The 20494-nt window shown below is 40.3% G+C and overlaps 1 protein-coding gene across 6 annotated transcripts in view; it reads left to right on the top strand.

Annotated features, from left to right (window-relative positions):
- The first annotated feature begins 1916 nt into the window (after positions 1-1916).
- The window catches only part of HNRNPM (heterogeneous nuclear ribonucleoprotein M), a 42342-nt gene continuing 23764 nt past the window's right edge, over positions 1917-20494 (top strand). For 3 of the 6 annotated variants that reach the window (XM_043980483.1, XM_043980478.1, XM_043980473.1), the window contains exons 1-5: positions 1917-2071; positions 6070-6239; positions 14217-14269; positions 15192-15199; positions 15286-15379. In XM_043980483.1, coding sequence (XP_043836418.1) covers positions 1959-2071; positions 6070-6239; positions 14217-14269; positions 15192-15199; positions 15286-15379 — 438 coding nt within the window. In that variant the 5' untranslated portion in view covers positions 1917-1958. Of the gene's footprint in view, positions 2072-6069; positions 6240-14216; positions 14270-15191; positions 15200-15285; positions 15380-20494 lie in introns of those variants that run through there. The other 3 variants (XM_043980488.1, XM_043980491.1, XM_043980490.1) reach the window with 3 other exon arrangements.

The raw sequence follows: 20494 nt of genomic DNA, 5'->3' as shown, positions 1-20494 counted from the left end.
CTCCTGAATCCAGGGCCACTGTTCTATCCACTGCACCACCCAGCTGCCCCTGATTTCTTTTGAAGAGGGCAGCTATTGGACTCTGAAATAAAGGATCTGGGCACTTTCTTTTTTTTTTTCTTCTTTTTTTTTTTAGTGAGGCATTTGGGGTTAAGTGACTTGCCCAGGGTCCCACAGCTAGTAAGTGTTAAGTGTCTGAGGCAGGATTTGAACTCAGGTACTCCTGACTCCAGGGCCGGTGCTCTATCCACTGCGCCACCTAGCTGCCCCTGGGCATTTTCTTGATCCAACCAGAAGCCCATTTGGAGCTCCAGGTTCCACTTAGGAGAATAGGCAGAGAGGTGGGACCAGTTTGCTGGCTAGTATCCTATATTTCTCTTTTCTTTCATAGCTAAATTCCTTGAGAAAGCACTTGTCTTCATTTCCTCTCTTGCAAACCTCTTCAATATGGCTTTCCTATCCTCATTCAACAGAAACCATATCCTCCAAAGTTACTAGTGATCTTATTAGTCCAATCTAATGTCCTGTTCTCAATTCTCATCCTTCCTCAACTCTTTTTTTGTTGTTTTAATTTTTTTTGGTGAGGCAGTTGGGGTTAAGTGACTTGCCCAGGGTCACACAGCTAGTAATTGTTAAGAGTCTGAAGCCGCATTTGAACTCAGGTATTCCTGAATCCAGGGCCGGTGCTCTATCCACTGAGTCACCTAGCTGCCCCCTCTCTTTCATTTTTGACTGTCACTTTTCTGAATATTGTTGTCCTCTAGGTTTTGTTTGTTTGTTGTTGTTGTTACTATCTCCTGGTTCCCCTACTTGAATATTTCTTCTAGTTTCGCTTGCTCATTCTTCCTTCAAGTCATACCCACTAACTATAGGTATCCCTCAAGGCCTTTTCCTGGGCTCTTCTCTTTTCTCCCTTTATGGTACCTCATTTGATGAGCTCATCATCTCCCATGAGTTCAATTATTGATCTCTATGTAGATGATTCCCAGACGTATCTATCCAGAACTAACCTCTCTCCTGTGCTCCAATCTCACATCACCAACTGTCTCTTGGACATCTCAAACTATATACGTCCAGTGGGCGTCTTAAATTCAACATGCTCGAAACAAAATGTATTGTCTCTGCTTCCAAATCTTCGCACTTTTACTGTCACTGTTGGGGTCAACATCACCCAATAAAGCACTAGTAATTGTTATATTGGAGACATATTCATACAGGAGGGGAAAACAGTTGGTCATTTAGTTTGAAAGATAGTTAAACCTGTTTCTTATTGAAACTTGTCCCCTTAGTCCCTTCTAACAATATGTAATGATTTTTTTTTGACGGGGCAATGGGGGTTAAGTGACTTGCCTAGGGTCACACAGCTAGTAAGTGTTAAGTGTCTGAGGCCGGATTTGAACTCGGGTCCTCCTGACTCCAGGGCTGATGCTCTATCCACTGTGCCACCTAGCCGCCCCCACCATGTCTTATTTCTACCCTCACATCTGTTATTTTACGTCTTTTTCTCTTCAATTACACTGCCCCTCTTATGAGCCCTCAAAGCATAGGTTCTCCCCCAAAATCTCAAATACTCCTGACGGTGGATTTGGAAATGAGAAGGCTTGAGTTCAAATTTTTTGCTGCCTGTATGACTTGAAGACAATTACTTCAACTCTCAGAGCCACAGAATCCTCATCTGTAAAGGGAGAGTTTGGGACCATTCGACCCCTAAGCTCACTTCTGGCTTTAAATCTATGATACTATGAACAGAACTGAAAACGAGAAAGCAAGCTCAGACCCGGCTCACCCTCGGCTCTACGCCTGCGCAAAAGTGGGGCGGGGCAAAACGAGGTCTATAAGTAAGGGTAAAAAGGTGGGGCCTCGCGCAAGCGTTATTGGACCTCTTCGGAGGTCACGTGAACGCGCAGGCGCAGTACCTCCCTGCCCGCTCGCTCACACAAAGCCCAGAAGCGGAGAAAATGGCGGCAGGGGTGGAAGCGGCTGTGGAGGTGGCGGCGACTGAATCCAAAATGGAGGAGGAGAGCGGTGCGCCTGGCATAGTAAGCGGGAACGGGACTCCGACCCCCAAAAGGTGAGGCTTCTTTGTCCTTCTCGGGCCTGAGGCTCCTTGAGGAGGTGCCCGGCATCAACGGGGCCTGTGCCGCCCGGCGTTCGCCGCGGCCTCGGCTCCGTTAGCTGGGCTCCCTCCCCTCTCCACGCGAGGCCTCTGATCCCGATTCCGCCCCACCCTCCTCCTACCCCGCGAGGCCCCAGCCCCGTCCTGCTCCCTGCGCAGTCTCCACCTGCCCACGGGGCCCCGACACCCCCCTCCATCCGCGCGGCCCTGTCCTCCCTTGTACCCCCTCCCCCAGCCGCGATTTGATTTCCTTTTCCTCTTCCCCCCAGGAGCGGCCCCATCCCCCACCTCCGACGCCACCCACGCGGCCCCCTTTTTCCTCCTACTGCCCCGATTCTTTCTCTCCTCCCCCCATGCGCGGTCTCGATCCCTGCGGAGCCTCATTCTCCCTCCTACCCCCACCCTGGGGGGGGGGTCCCTGACCCTCCTCTCCACAAAGCTCCAGCCTTCTTTAGCCACGCGCGGCCTCCTCTCTCCCCACGAGGCCCCTTCCTCTCGCGGCGTGTGTTCTCCGCTCCCCCCGCCTCCCGCGCTCCTCCGATCCACGTCCCCATGATAGCCCCCCTCCCCCCAGCACGGTACCGCTCTCCCCCGCGCCCTTTTCCTCTCCCAGGCTCCGCCCCTCCCCTCTGCAAACCCCCCCCCCCCCCACGCTTTCCGAATCTCCTCCCTCAACTTCCCCGCGTGGCTTCTGGCCCGGCGCTTTTCCCCCACTTGCAAATGAGAAAACGAAGTGGCCTTTGTGCTGGGACCCTGGCGCTGGGCTACCCCGGGTGAGATAAGGTGCTCGCTGCACAAGAGGCCTCTTCGGGTCTCTCCTTCCCCCGCCATCCTCTCCCCGGGGCTTCACCCTGCTCTAATTCCTGTTTCCGCTTCCCGGGGGGCTGCTCCCTCGGTATTTTGTCCCTACCCTCTGGCCGGGCCTTTGTGTCCAAAGAACCATTTGATTTGGTGTAAGGGCTTGGATTCAAATACTGCCTCTGCTTCTTAGTACTTGTGTGACTTAAGGTAATTAGCTCTCTGGGCTTTGGTTCCGTTTTAGGAGGGGGTTGAACAAGATAATCTCAAAATTCATTCTGATCTTCCTTTGCTCAACTCTGGCCATGTCCTCGTTTCAAGCCTTTTCTCCTTTTAACCCTTTTTCCTGGCTCCCCTTACCAAATTTCGGGGTGGGGGGGAGATGGGGTGCAGTTTACCTTGAATCTTCAAAGGACCTTGGTCCAATGAAATGGCCTAATTGCTAAACTGCGCTTTTAATCCTGACCATAAGAAAATAGATGAATAGAAAGAAAATAAACTGCAGCTGCATTTTTCTAATGTAAAGATGAACTGATGGTAACTTTAAAGCTTAAAGCCTGGCCCACTGTTTCGACTGGGACTTTTAAAAAGTTTGTTTTTTCATAAGAGGAATTCATCTTAATGAAGTTAAGATGAACACTCATAATGTGTTGCTGTGTAATAGCCCAGTACAGCTCTTAGGTTCTTTTTCCCCAGCCGTTGAGGAAAGGAGGCAGGAAAGTTATTTCTATAAAGGCGCTGCAAGAACTAGAAGAACTTTGTTCACTACCGCGGGGTATTGGATAAGTGTTGGCAGTGTGGTGCGTTTGAATTGGAATTCTGGCTTTGCGACTTTGTCGCTAAACTTGCCTTTTAAAAATATTTTTAATATAAATTTAAACACCAACATTCTGATTTTAAAGAAGAGCAGAAAAGCAAACTTGTGAAACCATAAATCTATTTTAAGTAATAATTAACCCTAACATCGTAGTACCAACACTCCCCTGCTTGTCTCTGTCTCTTCCTGAACTACTGCTCTGTTCTATACAATTTCTGAGAATAATTGTCCTTCTGCAGTTACACATATTTCAGCTAGAAACTAGAGATTACACTAATCCTGTTTTTAATCTAGTTTTCATTCTGGTTTTGTTTAAGCAGGCAGTATATGATTATATTATAAAGGGGGTGTGTATGATTTAACTTGGTAACAATGTATGATCTTATTTGTAAAAAAATTCTCAAAAGGTATTTTCAAATGCAATTTATAGTACATGGAAGCTACAGTCCTGACTTATCCAAATTATTTTGCAAGAAGCATGTTAAGAAAATGTCAAATCTAATAAAACTGATTTTTATCCACCCTGACAACAACTGTAATTTTTTTAACACCTTAAAATGCACTTTTAAAAGATTTTATGCATTGTAGTGTTTCTGTTGTGTTTTGGGACTAGAGTGTTTGAATTTGTGTATATAATACAGTATTTTTAGAACTAGAAAAGAGGCAGAACTTTTTTTTTTTTTTGAGAGAAACTCGTGACCCAGAAATGTTAAATGAAGGTTTTGGTTACATCTTAAACAAATTGCCTTTCCGATCACCTATTGGTCGTTAGTGATGTTGCTGCACCGGTAGGAATTATATGTCATGCATTTATTCCTGAAAGACTATCCTTATGATATAGATTAGCTCCAAAGCAGAAAGCCAGCGCTTTTGACTGGTGGTGTGGTCAGGTTACTTCACCAAAATGCCTTTAAATCTCTTACCTGTTGTCTTTTAGCTGAAATGAGTTCCTTGTACTGTTCTGTAACAAAGACATTAATAGTATGGGAAGACACTTTGTTATGTAGCATTAAATATGTATCTAATTATTACAATGATTTTCAGAATCTAATTAAGACGTAATAGTTTTTGTTGTTGTATACCAAGACTTTGAATATACACCCCTGTGGTGTGTATGCACATGAGTTTGTTATGGGACAGAGGTAGTGGTCTCTGGCTGAAGAGAGCTTTTAACTCGGGGAGCCTGGATCTGACCTTGAAAAGTTTTGCCCAGTTATGAGTCTGGGAAGGTTTAAGGGTCTAAACCCTCAGTTTTACTTTTCCTTGAATCCCAGCCTAGTTTTGTAACTTTTAGCTGTACTTTGTGGTCTAAGTGGGGAGGGAATAGATTTCTTTATTTTGTTTTCTGCTTAGCCTGTTTACATTAACAGGTCCTCTTTAACTGAATTCTGAATGAATGGCGAATGGTGTGTGAGAAGCTTAATCTGTCTTAACACTGTAACTAATTTCTTTTGTGTATTGATAGTAAGTACCTTTAGTTTATGCCTATACCAAGGAAGAAAAGATCTTGTGCTGTAATGGAATGAATGGCTAAAAGTACATAAAGTAAGTTCAAACCATTTATCTTGTATAGGATGGTGTCCTGATGAAGCCAGAATTATATTATGGGCATACTAACTAAACGGTAGTTATTATTCCATCACCATAAGCCTCTTATTCTAAGCTAGCTGTTTCATAAAAGCATGCCATTGGTTACAGGGAGATTTGTACAAAGCCATAGATGATGCTCAGTGTGATTTGCATATGGAGGAGGCAGCAGCAGCATCTTTCAAGTCCAAGAAAGAATGATCAATTTTATGTGTAACAAAAATGTTTGGATCTTGTTTCTAAAATGTATAGTAAGAAATGTTTTTCTTGTTTAAATTTTGGTTCTTTCCTGGATGTTACATATAAGAGCTTTAGATCCTTCATACAGTGAAAAGAGTACGTGATGAAAAAATAAATAAGTAAACAAATAGTTTGGAAACAAAAGGCATTTGAGGGGGTGAAGAAAGTGATGTGGTGTATTAAAGGAACATGGTAAGGAGCCTCCACTCTACCCATGAGATTGTTTCTCTACAGTCCTTTCCAGTGGTGTTCAGTTACTGTAGTTTTTCACCTTGGTTTCCCCAGTTGGAAAGTATATGGGAGGGAAGAAGGGAGTGTTTTGGTTTCTTAGGTCAGGGTTAGTGGATAGGTTTCGGTTTTTTGTGTGTGTGGTACCATAGTTTGACATTAGATGATTCTACCAGATCAAAAAGGAGTAGTTTTCATTAATAGTATAACTACTTTAAGTACAAATGTAAAGATGATCATTTATGCCGTACACTTACAGGTGTATTTTTTCTTTCTAATATAGTGAAGGTGAACGATCAAGTCAAAATGAGAAGAGGAAGGAGAAAAATGTGAAAAGAGGAGGGAATCGATTTGAACCCTATGCCAACCCTACTAAAAGATACAGAGCCTTCATTACAAATATACCATTTGATGTGAAATGGCAGTCCCTTAAAGACCTGGTCAAAGAAAAAGGTAATGGTATTGGTGTTGAGTAGGGTAAAAGGTTGGTCTGTCATCTCTCCTTATGGTTATTTCCCTGGTTATAATTTAATCTTTTTGTCAGCTGAGGCTGTTTGGGGTAGATAAAGTGTTTTTTTGTTTTTGTTTTTTTGTCTAGGCTTTAGAGTTAAAGCCCTTTTTGGTTTTTCGTGGTCATGCAACTGCGTGTCAAAGAGGGTAGTTTGTGTGGTCACTTAGCCTACAAATGATACTATTGGCTAAATATGGATTTTAGGGCTTCGATTACGTTTGAAAGGAGCCTTTTTGTCTTAGGGAATATTTTTGAATTATCTACATTAGCGAGGATTTTTGAAGCCTTTAATGCAGTTGGGCAAGGTAGTTTGCTGATCCTGGTACAAGTGGATGTCTGTCCTGGAATCAAAATTTAGTAGCTTGACTTGTTCTTGGTCTAAATTGAAAAACATTCCATAGCCATTTTTATGTAGAATGGAGACTTGAGGACTTAAAATAGGCATCTGTTTGAAATTTAGTACCTCCAGATGATCAATAGTTGTGGCCCTGGTGACAACTTTTAAATTTAAGTTTAATCTCCTCTAGAACAGGGGATAAGCAGCCTGAACAGCACCTTTGCCATGCTTTTTGGATGGTGTTGGGTTTTTTTATCCACTTTCTCCCCTCTTCTACCTCCCGTCCCAGGTTCTCCTTTCCCTACCTTTTTTCCTCTCCTGTTTTCTCACTCCTGTTACTATTTATAGTAATGGTTAAGCCTTACTGGTGGCACTCAAATAAGAGGTTGCTTGGGCCCTGTTCTAGAATAAGGTGTTGCTAGAGGGTGGGAAAAACAAATTTTGTATATTATTTTGAACTTTACCTTCCTAGAGGCAAATTAGTCAAGTTACAGGTAACAGTTTTCTTGAAGGTTTGCAGGGTATTGGGTTGGGGGTGGGGCGGGGCAGGGGCGTTCATAATGAAAACAAATATGTGAGCCTGATTTCCAAACCGGTAATAGTTTAAATTACATGAATTGATGTCGCTTTGGCTGGCCATTTTGGTATGGTTAGGGTTCATCACATTTAGTTTTGCAGTTATGAATGATCCACAGAAAGTATAGCACTCTAACTGAATTTCACCATGATATGCAAGAAATATTAGGCAATACGAATATCTTTATATGGTTTTTCTTAAGTACTATAAATGCCGTTCCAAGTATTATGTGGTTTCTCTCCAGATAACATGGATGGAAAAATGTTGGGTGTGAGATTTGTTTTCCTGCCTTGATCAGCCAAATCATTCCTGCCATACTCCTAGGGCAACAGTGAAATTTATTCATTTTGTCTGAAGGACTTGTCATGTTACATCCCAGATGCATTGTTCTTGGTTTTTGGGACTGCTGCTTCAACACTGTTTAGAATTGCTGTACAGTACAGTTGGGTCTTATTCTAACTAGTCTTTGGAATCACTCCCAAAATTGTGCTTTTGTGATTGGTTTGAACCACTGAATTGATACTCCTTTTGATACATAAGGTATAGTAGTTCCAAGAACCAGGAATGTAGCTTTGAAAATGTAATTGTTAGAACTCTGTAAGAGACTACAGGCCCAATTTTTCATTTTTTAGGAGTGTGTGAACCAGTTTTGGGACATAATGGAGAAAGTAGGTGACATTTTGACTGCTTTACCATTCAGCAATTAAGTTTGGAAGATCTAAAGCTAGTAGCAACAGTGACGGTCTGGATGTAGAAGCAGTTCACCTCAATTTGCCATTTTGCACTGGATATTCTGGAGACGGCATGGTGGTTTACTCAGATTTCTCCAAACTGGTTCTCATAGTCCCCTGGGGCATTGCTTTGAATGCCCGGTTCAGTCATTTTGTGTATTTTTTTGGTGGTGAAATTTAGAATTACAGGTGTGCAGTAAATCAATCTTTTTAATGAGCTGTAAAATGTTCTTGTTTAGCGCTCCCCCGTATTGGTTAACGAATTTGCTGTTGAACTAAATAATTGTCAGCAGTATTGGACTTTTGGTAAAGGGGTTCATAAGAAAGAGAATGAAAGTTTTGGTTTTTTGTGGTTTTTTTTTTTTTTAGTGGTATACCTAGTTTCAGTGTGTTAATTCTAAAAGAATTTGAATACAAAAATAACCATTTTTACCATGTTTACCTACCAAATGACTCTTAAAAAGATGAACTGTGCTATTGTGGACATCTAGCAACCCCCTTTTCTCTATATATCTTACATCCCCACAAGTTATTTTTCAGTGAGTATGGTAAATCTTTTTCACAGAAATACTTCATACTTGTTGCAAATGTTTTGTTTTATGAAAACTGGCTATTGCCTCAGTGTAGAAATACAGATAATACATTAATTTAAAAACATTAAAAAAGATTCAGCACATGGTAGTTCTATATAGTAACAAAAGAGGTTATAAGTACTTAGAGTATTGGCCCTGGTGGGGGTCAACTACTACTTTTAGTCATACAACTAATGAAATGAAAACCAGAATTATAGACATTCTTAACTTGAAAATATGAAATGATTTCTTACCAGATCGTGTTAACATTGTGCCTTATGGTGATGAAGTACTTTTTGGATACATTGTATCACTTAATTACTACACAAGAGATAAGACAGAAAATATCAACTGAGGCACAGAAGTAGAAACCTAAAATGGAGTCTTTGGACTAGTATACCATACTGCTTAATGCAGAATAGGGATGGGTTCTTCTTTTTTCCAAGAGTGAGCTCATATTGAGGTTATACTGTTTTTAACATACCCCTTGGGTGTGTGTGTGGGTGTGGGTGTGTGGGTGTGTGTGTGTGTGTTCATGTTCTTTCCCACCGTTTTTTCCATAGATCTGCTACCTGTTCATTACATTGAGCTAATCTATAAGATAAATAATTGTGCCTTAGTATTTTCCATAGGCATGTCCTCTAAAAGTCCATAAACGAGCCACATGTTAGATAAACCAAACCATTGTTCTTTGTAGCTTTAGCTGATAGTGGAAATAGCCTTCTTGGCCTTTTTAAAATATTTACCTTTAGGGGCAGCTAGGTGGCACAGTGGATAGAGCACCGGCCCTGGATTCAGGAGGACCTGAATTCAAATCCTGCCTCAGACACTTAACAATTACTAGCTGTGTGACCCTGGGCAAGTCACTTAACCCCAATTCCCTCACCCCCCCCCCAAAAAAAATTAACCTTTAAATATGAAAGCAGTATAACTGGGGGCAGCTAGTTGGCGCAGTGGATAGAGCACCGGCCCTTGAGTGAGGAGTACCTGAGTTCATATCTGGCCTCAGACACTTAACACTTACTAGCTGTGTGGCCCTGGGCAAGTCACTTAACCCCAATTGCCTCACTAAAAAACAAAACAAAACAGTATAACTGACTCTCAGGTTTAAATGAACCTAGCATTAGTGCTATGTATTAGTTTTCATTATTTCTCAAATTACTTACCATACTGCACATTCTGTGCTTCTGATCTTATTTCTTCTAGTTTTTAGGTTTTGTGTCCATGATGATTTGCATGGCTTAAGTAAATCAAAATGTTTTATTCCTAGTTTATTTTCTAATTAGTTTATTTACTTTAATTATTAAAGGATCTAGATTAAGTGATGTGATAAATTGTGAAACTTTCTTTAAAATTAGACTTTTGGAGAGTTGGGACTTTATGTGACTTAGAAACTTTCCCCATTAAAGAAAGATTTTTGACTGACTTGAAACTACAACTCCCAGTAATCATTGCTCAAAGGGGAGTTTCATGGAACAGTGTTCCTCCACTGACAAACATCTAGGAGTTGGAAAAGGGCTAATGGCCCTGTGGACGGATTAAAAACATTCTCCACTTTCCTTTACCAGTGCTCTTCTTTTTCCTAAGATTCTAAGATTTGGAGCTTGACAAGATGAAGGCTTAGCTACCCAAAACATTTCTTTTCACTACCTTCTAGCCCTTACCCTCTCCCTTTCTTTGCTACCATGCTGATTTTTGTTGGATGAAGAGAGTAGAACAAACCAGTCTTGGTAGCAGCAACAAGAATACTGGACAGAAAAGTTAAAAGAACAACTTGCCAAGACAGTTTTCAAATTTACTTAAAATTTCAAAAGTGGGCCTAATTTGAAGTACTTTTTTCTTGAAATATGGTCTATGTCTTCTGAAATATTTGATTAGTAGAACTGAGTTTAAAAGATTAGATTATTCGAGCTAAAGGTGATCTAGGAAACTTATAAATTTAATAGCTAGCACCTATAGAATGTTTTATGGTTTGTATGAGATTGTGAAATCTCTGTCCCTGGATAAAGAAACCCCATCTCTCAGCAGCTAGCTCACTTGGACTATCTGGGGAATGGGGCAGATCGAGCAGAGGCAGGACTGTGGACCACCAGTAAGTTCTTCATGGATCACAGTCTGAGGAAGAAAAGAAGGAAGGTCAGTAGTATATTCCTAATACCACATTTAGCAGTGGCCAGTTTACCTCGGTAAGCAAAGATTTATTTATTTAATTGCTTAATCCTCCCTTAATAAAGTTTGTGCATTCTAAATAAATTTCAAGTTGTTACTGGCTGAAAACACACACACACACACACACACACACACACACACACACGGCAGGGTTAGATTAGCAAAATATTTTTATTTAATTTACATTGATCTCTCTACATTGAGAGTTTATGGGGCAAATATAACATTATCCCTTACTTAATTTCTCTACACATTTTTCCTTAAGAGTCTGGATTGCTGCCTAATAGGAATTAGGCTGAGTCCTGTAATTGGAGTCCACTACTTAGAAGGCTCAGTTAACACACACACCATCTGTGAAGTTGATAATCAGAAACCTATCAGATGAGCCCAACATTGTGTTGTTGACCCTTTGGATCATTCTGAAGGGTGGGACTATCCCTACTTGGGATTTGGGGGAAAGGAAGCTTCCAGTACAGCTTTCTACATCCTGTCAAACCACCTTGAGAAAATTTCCGTTATTTTGTTGCACACATTATAAATCCCCAGAAAAGGCATTCCAAAGCCCATTTTCAACCATGGCTTCTTTATGTTAGGTGTGGATAATTGACTTTTGAGGTGACAGGTGTGTTTGGGGGGTTTTGTTGATTTGGGTTTGTGTTTTGTTTTTTAATTAATGCTATGGTGTACCTCCTCAAGTTCATAAAATCTCTGGTAGATTTTTATTATAATACTTAAAGATCATGTGGACTCTCTTCTGTGACACTGTGTTGTCTACAGTGCATCCCTTCCTTCGTCTCATTCCAGATTAAGGAAGAAAGGGGGAAGCATTTCCCTTTATAATCAGTTGGGAGACACTAATAGCTTTGTACATTTAAGGTTGATACAAATAATAGTTCTATGGGGTTGTCTCAGTTCTTTGATTTGGATTGAATATTGCTTGTGGCAGCAAGATTCATTGATTCTCACCATGAGAAAGTGGTTTTAGTTATATGTTTAATTTCTGTTTTAAAAAATGCATGATAAAGGAGGCCATCTTTGGAGTTTTCAGAATCTTGTATTCAGGTTCTTATTGCATACTTGAGTTGTAATAGAATTAGCTTTTGCATAATACTTAAAACTAGGTACAGTCTTAAACATTAATTTATATCAGTGCTTAAGTCTCTACTAGAGCAATTCCAGCCCATATGGAAAGGGGGGAAAAGAAGAAAGCAAACATGCATTCATACCTTACTTATTAGGTGCTTGCTATGTGGCAGAAACTGTTCTGGGGAAGAGGAGCACATTGGTGGTTTTTATCTGGGATTGTTGCCATGGTCAGGTGCTATAAGAAAATCTTTGACATTATTGCTAAGTCTTTCCTTTCCACCTGAAAACATTTTTAATCAGTGTTTTTGTGAATTGTTCAGAAAATTACATATTAAAATACATCTAGGTAGTTTTAACTATTATTCTAGAATACTCTTAAGTAAATTAAAAGCTTTTGTTTTGTTTTTAAGTCTAACCTGGCTATTATCATCCCTTAAGTTTTGCCAAGACTTCATTGTTTTGTAGATATAGCATGAGAACTAAGATGGTCCAGCCCTTTCCTGGTTGAATCTCAAAAAAGTTAGAAACCAAGGGTAGAATTTTGTTGAATCAAGAACTACATGAAACAAATAAGTAGCCTTCTATTTCCATTTGTAATCTAGAAGAAAAGACTATCATAAAATGTTTATATAACTATAGAAGGAGGTATGGTTTGGATAGATTAGCCTTGGCTTTTAAGTAGCAGTCACATCTGTTCTATAAAATGTTTATGGTGAACATGGACACTGACTGTAACACGCATCAGTATTTGAAATTTGGCAGTAAGTTATAGCTGACTTGAATCAGACCTTGTGCTTCTTTTTTCCTTTTTTCTTTTTTTAAGGCCATTGGTACCTAGATCACGTTCTTATAGCTATTAAACTCTGGGTTCGTCTTGATCACAGTTTGACACAATTTGTCATTAAAATAGAGACAAGGGCTGTTGGTCCTTTAATGGCTGCTGCTGTTGAAATGAATGGCAACTTGGGAAAAAAAATTGACTTCAGGGAATTGTTTTTGTTTTTATTTTAGATGCTAAAATAGGGGCCATCTAAATTTAAAATTTAGATGTACTTAGGCTTTGGTTAGACTTGATTTGTTTATGCTTGGGCATTTTTCAACTTATACCTAAACAGGTATATATTTGCAAAAGATTAGATTTTGCCACAAGGTCCACTGATTTCTTAAATTCTTTTTCTTCTAGTCATCTCTCCCTCTGCTTTGTGCACACAGTACTGCCAATTTAGCTGTTCTGGGAGATCTAGCTAGGATAAAGTACCCTAAAATTTTTACATTTTGATTCATTTTTTTGTCTTGACCATAAACAATTTACATCAGTTAGGACTTAATTGTATTGACTGTATGCTGGAAAGCAAAATGTTCCTCTTTCTCTGGAGAAATTACTGATGTTTTCCTTGATTTAAAATAATTTGCTTGTCAAATCAAATTCTAAATGTTCCTTTTACTATCCCATGAAGGAAGGGTATGAAACCTGAATAGCTTGTTACCTAGGCATCCCCCACCCCACCCCAAACTTGTACTTTTGTAGAAATGTTGAAAACCAATCAAAGATAAACTTGATCTTTGATGCCGTTAAACTAATATTTTTTTTAACTTGGGGTGGGGGTGGGGATGAAATCCCTTGGCTTAAAGATAGACTGCCTGATATTTTTTTTTTTAGCCAGATTTAAAAAATTATAGCTTCAATAAGCCATCTTCTTCAAACTCAGCAGCCATTTTGGTAGTTGTATTCTTGGTGGTAAACAATCTGGTTATGGTGGTCATGAATTGGCAATCCAAACTGAGAGGAAAACCTGCAGAATTAGCTCTTTGGTTTTGGCCTTTGTGGAAGATCAGAATTGTATAAGGCTGTTTGCTATAGATGTAAAGCGAGCATTAAATTTTGGGTTTTTTTCTTTCTGTCACCTGAAAGCAGCAGGAGTAAGTAATTGCCTATCATATATTCATTGAAGAGAATCTAGATGCTGCTCTGGTTTTGTGGTTTTGTAGCAAACCAGTTAAATGAAGATCTTTATGCTCATTTGGATATTCTATTTAGTGGCATTCTAATATGTACTGTTCATCTGCATTCTTTAAACAGCCATCAAAATGTGTTTTCCTCTTTTCCCCAAAAAGTTAATGTGCAGACATATTTCCTATAGATTTGGATTGCCTCTAGTCATGAATGAGTATTCCAGACAGGAAATTGATATCATGGAAGGAAGTGTTGGAAATTGCTTGTTTGTGGTGGGAGGAAAATCAAGGACATATTGTTAAATTAGTAGTCTTACCTACCTTTACTGCACACCTGTAATGCCTAGCGTGGTGGTTTAGAGAATATGGAGTGTTTCTGGGCTTTCTTATAAGGCAGAGGCTCCATACAAGGTTGCTGATGATTGTTCTAAATTCCCATTGTTTTCTTGGCTTTTCTCCCTTGGTATATGTGTCGTCTGGAATCTGATTTGTAGTTGGTGAGGTAACATACGTGGAGCTCTTAATGGACGCTGAAGGAAAGTCAAGGGTAAGTGTTTGAGAGAATTTCTTCTGTGGATTTACTACATGACAAATGTAACTGTATGGTGGCGTGGAGTGGAATGAATTCAGGAAGGTAGTGAGTGCTATGTTACCAATAGGTAATATTCGACATTGCCATACTTTTGAAATGGGGTGGGGAGGGTTTGCAAATGGGGGTCCCACTGCTCCAAATAGTTGTCCAAAGAGCTTTTTGGCATTCTGTTTGGATGTTTAATTTGGGTAACTGGGGACCAAGAGTAGCATCGTCTCTTTGTTAATAGAGGAGTTGGCTGTGTGTGAATTATGCATGGAACTCTGGCGGTGGCATATTAATGTAAAACGTGTGTTCTTGTTCTAGAAAATGTTATTTTGGTTGTTTGCTGAATTTGTAAGTTGTGTGAAAAAACGTTTCTGAAAAGTTGCCCTTGTGCCAGTAAAGCATAAATCATATACTTAAAACTTGAACGTTTAAAATTGGCAAATAGATATTAAACTATTTTCTGTTGAGTGTAATAGGATGGCTTAGAATAATCAATAGGACAAGCTTATTTAATGTATTGAAGGGATGGATTTAGGATGAGTAGGACAAAGGAATTGATTGACTACAGAGGGGAGCAGATCTAAAGTTTGTGGAGTGTTCTTGGAGAACCTGAATTTAGGTCTGCTTATTACAACTTCAGAAACTACAAGGCAACCCTGGTAATGTGTAGAAGCTAGGATATCATGGAGTCCAGCTTTTAGTAAGGAAGGATAGGTAAGATACTTCTTCTGTCACCTTCCCCCTTAAAAGGGCTAATTTTTAATCTAATTTTATGTGAACTTTATTTTTTAGTTTGTTTAAAGAATTGTTTTCTTTGTACTTACTTTCCTTTTTTTTTTTCTTTTTCTCTTTTCTTGCCCCTCTGGTTGGTCTGTGGCTGCTTCTAAAGGGATGTGCGTAAGTATTCTTTAATTACTTACTGGTAATTAGGTTTTCAAAGTTATGAGACCTTCCATTCATATTTTTTTTGATATTCTTCTTAGTGTTGTTGAATTCAAGATGGAAGAAAGCATGAAAAAAGCTGCTGAAGTTTTGAACAAGCATAGTCTGAGTGGAAGACCTCTGAAAGTCAAAGAAGTAAGATTTTTAGTACTTCTAAGATTAAATTGTGGAACTTTTAAGAGTGATGTTTTTTATATAGCACTTCTTATCCATGAGGTAACTAATTGGAAATTTTTCCATTCCATTTTCCTGAAAGGAGGTGTTGATGGGTCATTAGGCTAACTAGTCAATGTCAGTCAGGATCTGAACCCAAGTCTTTTAACTTAAGTCCATGCCTGCCTCAGAATGAACCTAGACTGCAGCTTGACAGAAAGCTCCAGTTCCTGACATATTTTCAGCATGTTTTTGAATAGTCCTCCCTCCATAATCCTGGTACAATCTTAGTAGTACCAGTGCTCACTTAGGGGATACTAAACAAACCCTAAATTGGCCACTAGGTCTTTTTTTTTTTTTTTTTTTTTTTTTGCTGGGCAATGGGGGTTAAGTGACTTGTCCAGGGTCACACAGCTAGTAAATGTCAACTGTCTGAGGCCGGATTTGAACTCGGGCCCTCCTGAATCCAGGGCTGGTGTTTTATCCACTGTGCCACCTAGCTGCCCCCATATTCAGGGTTTGATCCATCATTTCCCCTTTTTTCTGGATAATTTGGCAGTGCCACATGGGGGGAGGGAGCTCTTCCATTTTCTATCTTGTGTTGTTCTTTGCTACAAATGCTTTACCATTGCCCGCCCTGATTTGAGGGTGCCTCTTTCCTTGATACTTGAACCAAATTCTTCCATATTTGTTAGATTCTTTTCGGGGGAAGACTCAAAATAAATGGCCTGCTGCTGAGGGAACTCATTATATATTTTTGCTTTTCCCTCTCAATCAACAGTCAAATTAGCTAGTATTTTTAGACATCGGTAAGTGCCAGGCATAGTCCTTAGTGCCCAAAACAGTCTTTACAAGGAGCTTACATGTATCTAATGGGGACAACAAAAAGTACATACAGAATAAATGAGGCAAAAAAACCCCAAGAAAACCAAGATTGTGTGTGGAAGGGATATTAATTACCTCCTTTGTGCCAGGCACTGTGTTAAGCACTTTGTGTAAATTAGCTCATTTATCTTTACAAAACCCTAGAAAGTAGGTGCTATTAAAATCCACGTTTTTACAGATGAAAAAACTGAGCCAAGCACAGGTTCAATGATTGGCCCAGCTAGGAAGTATCTGGGACTGGATTTGAACTCAGGTCTTCCTAGTTCCAGGCCCAGTGCTCTTATCCACTGCACCACCAGCTGCCTCTAGTGAGGAGTGGAGAGTACTAATAGTTGGGTTGTCAGGAAGGGCTTTATGTAGAATGTGATTCTGGGTTCATATTTGGTCTTGACTTCGTGTATGCCCTTAGAGAAGTCATTTGACCTCTCTGGCCCCTCTGAGTTTCTTCATCTATAAAATAAGAGAATTGGACAAAATGGCCCCCAAAGCTTTTCCCAATTCTGGTCGTCTTATTCTATGGGCAAGACTCATAGGATCCTTGATACAGAGCTGAGTGAAACCTCAGTCTCCATCTAGTCCAACTGCCCTCATTGTACAATTGTAGTAGCTAGTACCTTATAGAGGTAAGTCTCCAGTGAAGTGCCACAGAATCTGTATCTCCACCTCTGTGGAGAATCAATCAGATGGTTTATTAAGCAGCTGTTGTGTGCCAGACACAATGCTAGGGGCTTGAGATACAAAGAATGAAATAAACCCTCCTCTTAAGAAGCTGACATTCTTAGAGGAAACAACTGTGCCCAATAACCATAGTGGGGGGTTAGTGGGGGAGGGGGAGAGCTTGCATGCAGAAGGTCTTGCTTAAATGAAGAGAGGGATTCTGTAGGGGAGAATTGCAAAGGGAATGTGTGCCAGGCATAGACACAGAGTGTTGTGTCGTGAAGAACAGAGAGAAAGCCAGTTTGGATAGATGGCAGAATACATGGGGAGGATTCATGTACACTGGGGCTAGAAAGATAGCCTGGGACCAGATTGTGAAGGAGGGAGTGACAAGATCAGACCTCATTGGGGCAGTGATGTGGAAGATACGTTGGAGCAGGAAGAGGCTTGAGGTAGGGAGACCAAATAGGGGGCTATTGGAATTATCCAAGTGGGAAGTGAGGAAAGCCTGAAATAAGCTGTGCAAGTAGAGAAATAATAGTAATGATAGCTAGCATTTATATAGTGACTACTCTGTATCATGCACCATTCTAAGTACCTTGCAAATCTCATTTCATCCTTTTCATAACCCTGAGAGGTATGTATAGGCACTGTTATTAACACCTTTTACATAAGATGAGGAAACTGAAGCAAACCAAGGGTGAGTTGCCTGGGGGTCACACAGCCAGTAAGTGTCTGGGGTAGGATTTGAACCCCAGGTGCAGCACACTGTGCACAGCCACCAGCTACCTCAGTGGATAGCAAGATCTGGCATCTGACTAGAGGCATGAGTAAGAAGCTGAGGACGTTGTTGAAGTTGTATTCCTGAAATTGAAAGTGGGGTGAAAATTAAGTTCTGTGGTGGACAAATTGAGTTTAAGACCTCTTCTGGCCTGTCCAGCCTGAAATGTCTAATTGAGACATTTGGATGTTGCCCTGAAGCTCAGGGGATTAATTAAGGTTTGTTATATGGATCTCTAAGTCATATATATATATGCAAGAGATAGCTAATTAAACCCAGAGGAGCTGATGAAGTCACCAAGAGAGAAAAGGAGGCCCAGGGCAAAGCCCTGGGGAATATCTTGGTATTCCCTAGGTAGAGGGAAGAATAAAGATGATGAAGCAGCAAAGGAAACTAAGGAGCATAGGTCATAGGACCGAGAGACAGCGGTGTCACAAAAAGACTGTCTAGAAACAGGGTGGGTAGAGTGTCAAATGCACCAGAGAGCTCAAGAGGGGTGGGCTCTGAGAAAAGACAGTTGGTGAAGAGGTTTTGTGTTACGGTAGAATGATTGTGTTTAATACCTCAAAGTATACAGTGGGAAGGACTGGAAAGGTGGTTTGGGCTGCTTGCGTCACTCTGGAAGTCTTCGGTCTCTGACCTTTCAGAGACAAAAGCATGCAGGTAAAAGTGCAAGAGTTATTTTTAATATCCAGACTTCCTAAACCTGTCAGTTGAATGCATTTCTCTTGAAACAGTTGTGCAGAAAATGATGACTATGAAGCTTACTGGGCTTTGTAGGAGAAAAAAGGGAGGGCTTTTTGATTGCTGGTCATATCACAGAATTAGAATTGGGAGAGGCCGTATAGGCCGTTTATTAAAACATCTGCAGGTTGTGCACATAACTACATACATTCATCCCTAAAAAAATTCAGTGAGCATTTCCTTTGTGTTGGGCCCTGTTAGTATTTGTCATTCTCACTATTACCTTTCTGGTTCAGCTCTTTATCCCCATACTTAAACCTTGATTACCAAAGCAAACAACTACCTGACCTTCCTAACTGCCTACCTTACCCCCTCTTATCAGAAGAGAAGAATTACTTTTTTTCTCACCTGTATAGTCTAGTGTTCTGAAACCAAGTTTTCAGTTAACCCCTAATCTTTTTTTTTTTTTTTTTTTTTTTTGGTGAGGCAATTGGGGTTAAGTGACTTGCCCAGGGCCACATAGCTAGTAAGTGTCAAGTGTCAGAGGCCAGATTTGAACTCAGGTCCTCCTGACTCCAGGGAGCGGTGCTCTAGCCACTGTGCCACCTAGCTGCCCCTTCCTAATCTTTATTTTAAGAGGCAGTGTGGCATCTAGTGGATAGCATATTGGACTTTGAAGTCAGAAGAACTTAGAATTAAATCCTACCTCAGGTATTTATATTTTCTGAGTAAATCACTTAGCCTGTCTGATTCTTCCTCAATTTCCTCATCCCTAAAATGGGGTTGGTGCAGTGAATAACATGCTGGGCCTGGCATAAGGAAGATTCATCTTTCTGTTTTCAAATGTGGCCTCTGATATTTACTAGCTTTGTGATATCCTGGGCAAGTCATTTTAACCCTGTTTGCCTCAGTCTCCTCGTGTAAAATGAGTTGGAGAATGAAATGACCAACCACTCCAGTATCTCTGCTAAGAAAACCCCAAATGGGGGCATGAAGAGTCGGATGCATGGGAGCAAAGCCAGGAAGTTGCCTGGCCTCTCCCCAGTTTGCCTCAAAAATGAAGGGTCGGGCATAACTGAAAATGACTAAACGAAATAAAAGGTGGGGTTAATAATATTTGTGTTAACTACTTCACAAGTTTGTTGTGAGGAAATCACAATGTAATGGGATTACATTAGCTTTGTATTTCATGAGTCAGTTTGGTCTCACTTTCCAAGCTTTGTACTATAAACATGAATGGTGGATATAAGAGCCTCCTGTAACATTAATTATTGAGAGGCTAGTATATTACAGCTAGAAGGAATCTTGATTCATCTGAACCAAAACCCTTCATTTTATAAAGAGGAAGCTGAGGATTGGAGGTTAGGCTAGTTAGTAGTTAGGCCTTCATGTGAACCCAGATTATCCTCATGCTCTCCTGCATGATCAGATTTCTTACTAACTCTCAAGGAGATAACATAGACTTAGTGTATCTTGGCTTCACCTGCATTAAGCCCAGAGGGCCCTCCCTGTTAAAAGCCTAAACACTGGCAGATGCTGAAGAGCCAAAGATCATTTCCTCTTTTCCTGTGCTCTGATTTGTCAGGCCTTTGATACCAGGAACTTCCTTTGCTCTCTGTATTCCCCAACCTTCCTTGAGGCTTACTTTAAGCTACTGGAGGCAGGAAGTAGTCAACACAGTGAACTTCAGTTGTGTTGGGTTAGAATTGGGAATAGAAAATGGAAATTATGAGGTAATAGTATCAACTTCCCAGGGCGATCGCAAAGATAAGATGAAATAATATTTGTGGATCACTTCACAAACCTTAAAGTGCTTTATAAAAGCTAGCTTTTATTTTGGGATGGTGTATCTGCCTAATGCCTTTGCCTTGTATAACATGTATGAATTCCTAAATTGTCTGTGCAGAAGAATTAAACTACAGAATATCAGGAAAAGTTGGTGATGTTTGTGTGTTCTGGAAAAATGAGAAACTTTAAAAATAGAATTAGCTGTAAAAGAGTATACATATGGTATATGTATAGAGATATATAGATATAACCTATATCAGATTACCTGCTGTCTAGGGGAGGGGGGAGGGAGGGGAGGGAAG

The sequence above is a fragment of the Dromiciops gliroides genome, chromosome 1, assembly GCF_019393635.1.
Source record: "Dromiciops gliroides isolate mDroGli1 chromosome 1, mDroGli1.pri, whole genome shotgun sequence".
NCBI lineage: Eukaryota > Metazoa > Chordata > Mammalia > Microbiotheria > Microbiotheriidae > Dromiciops > Dromiciops gliroides.
This window is presented reverse-complemented; position numbering and strand designations above follow the sequence as displayed.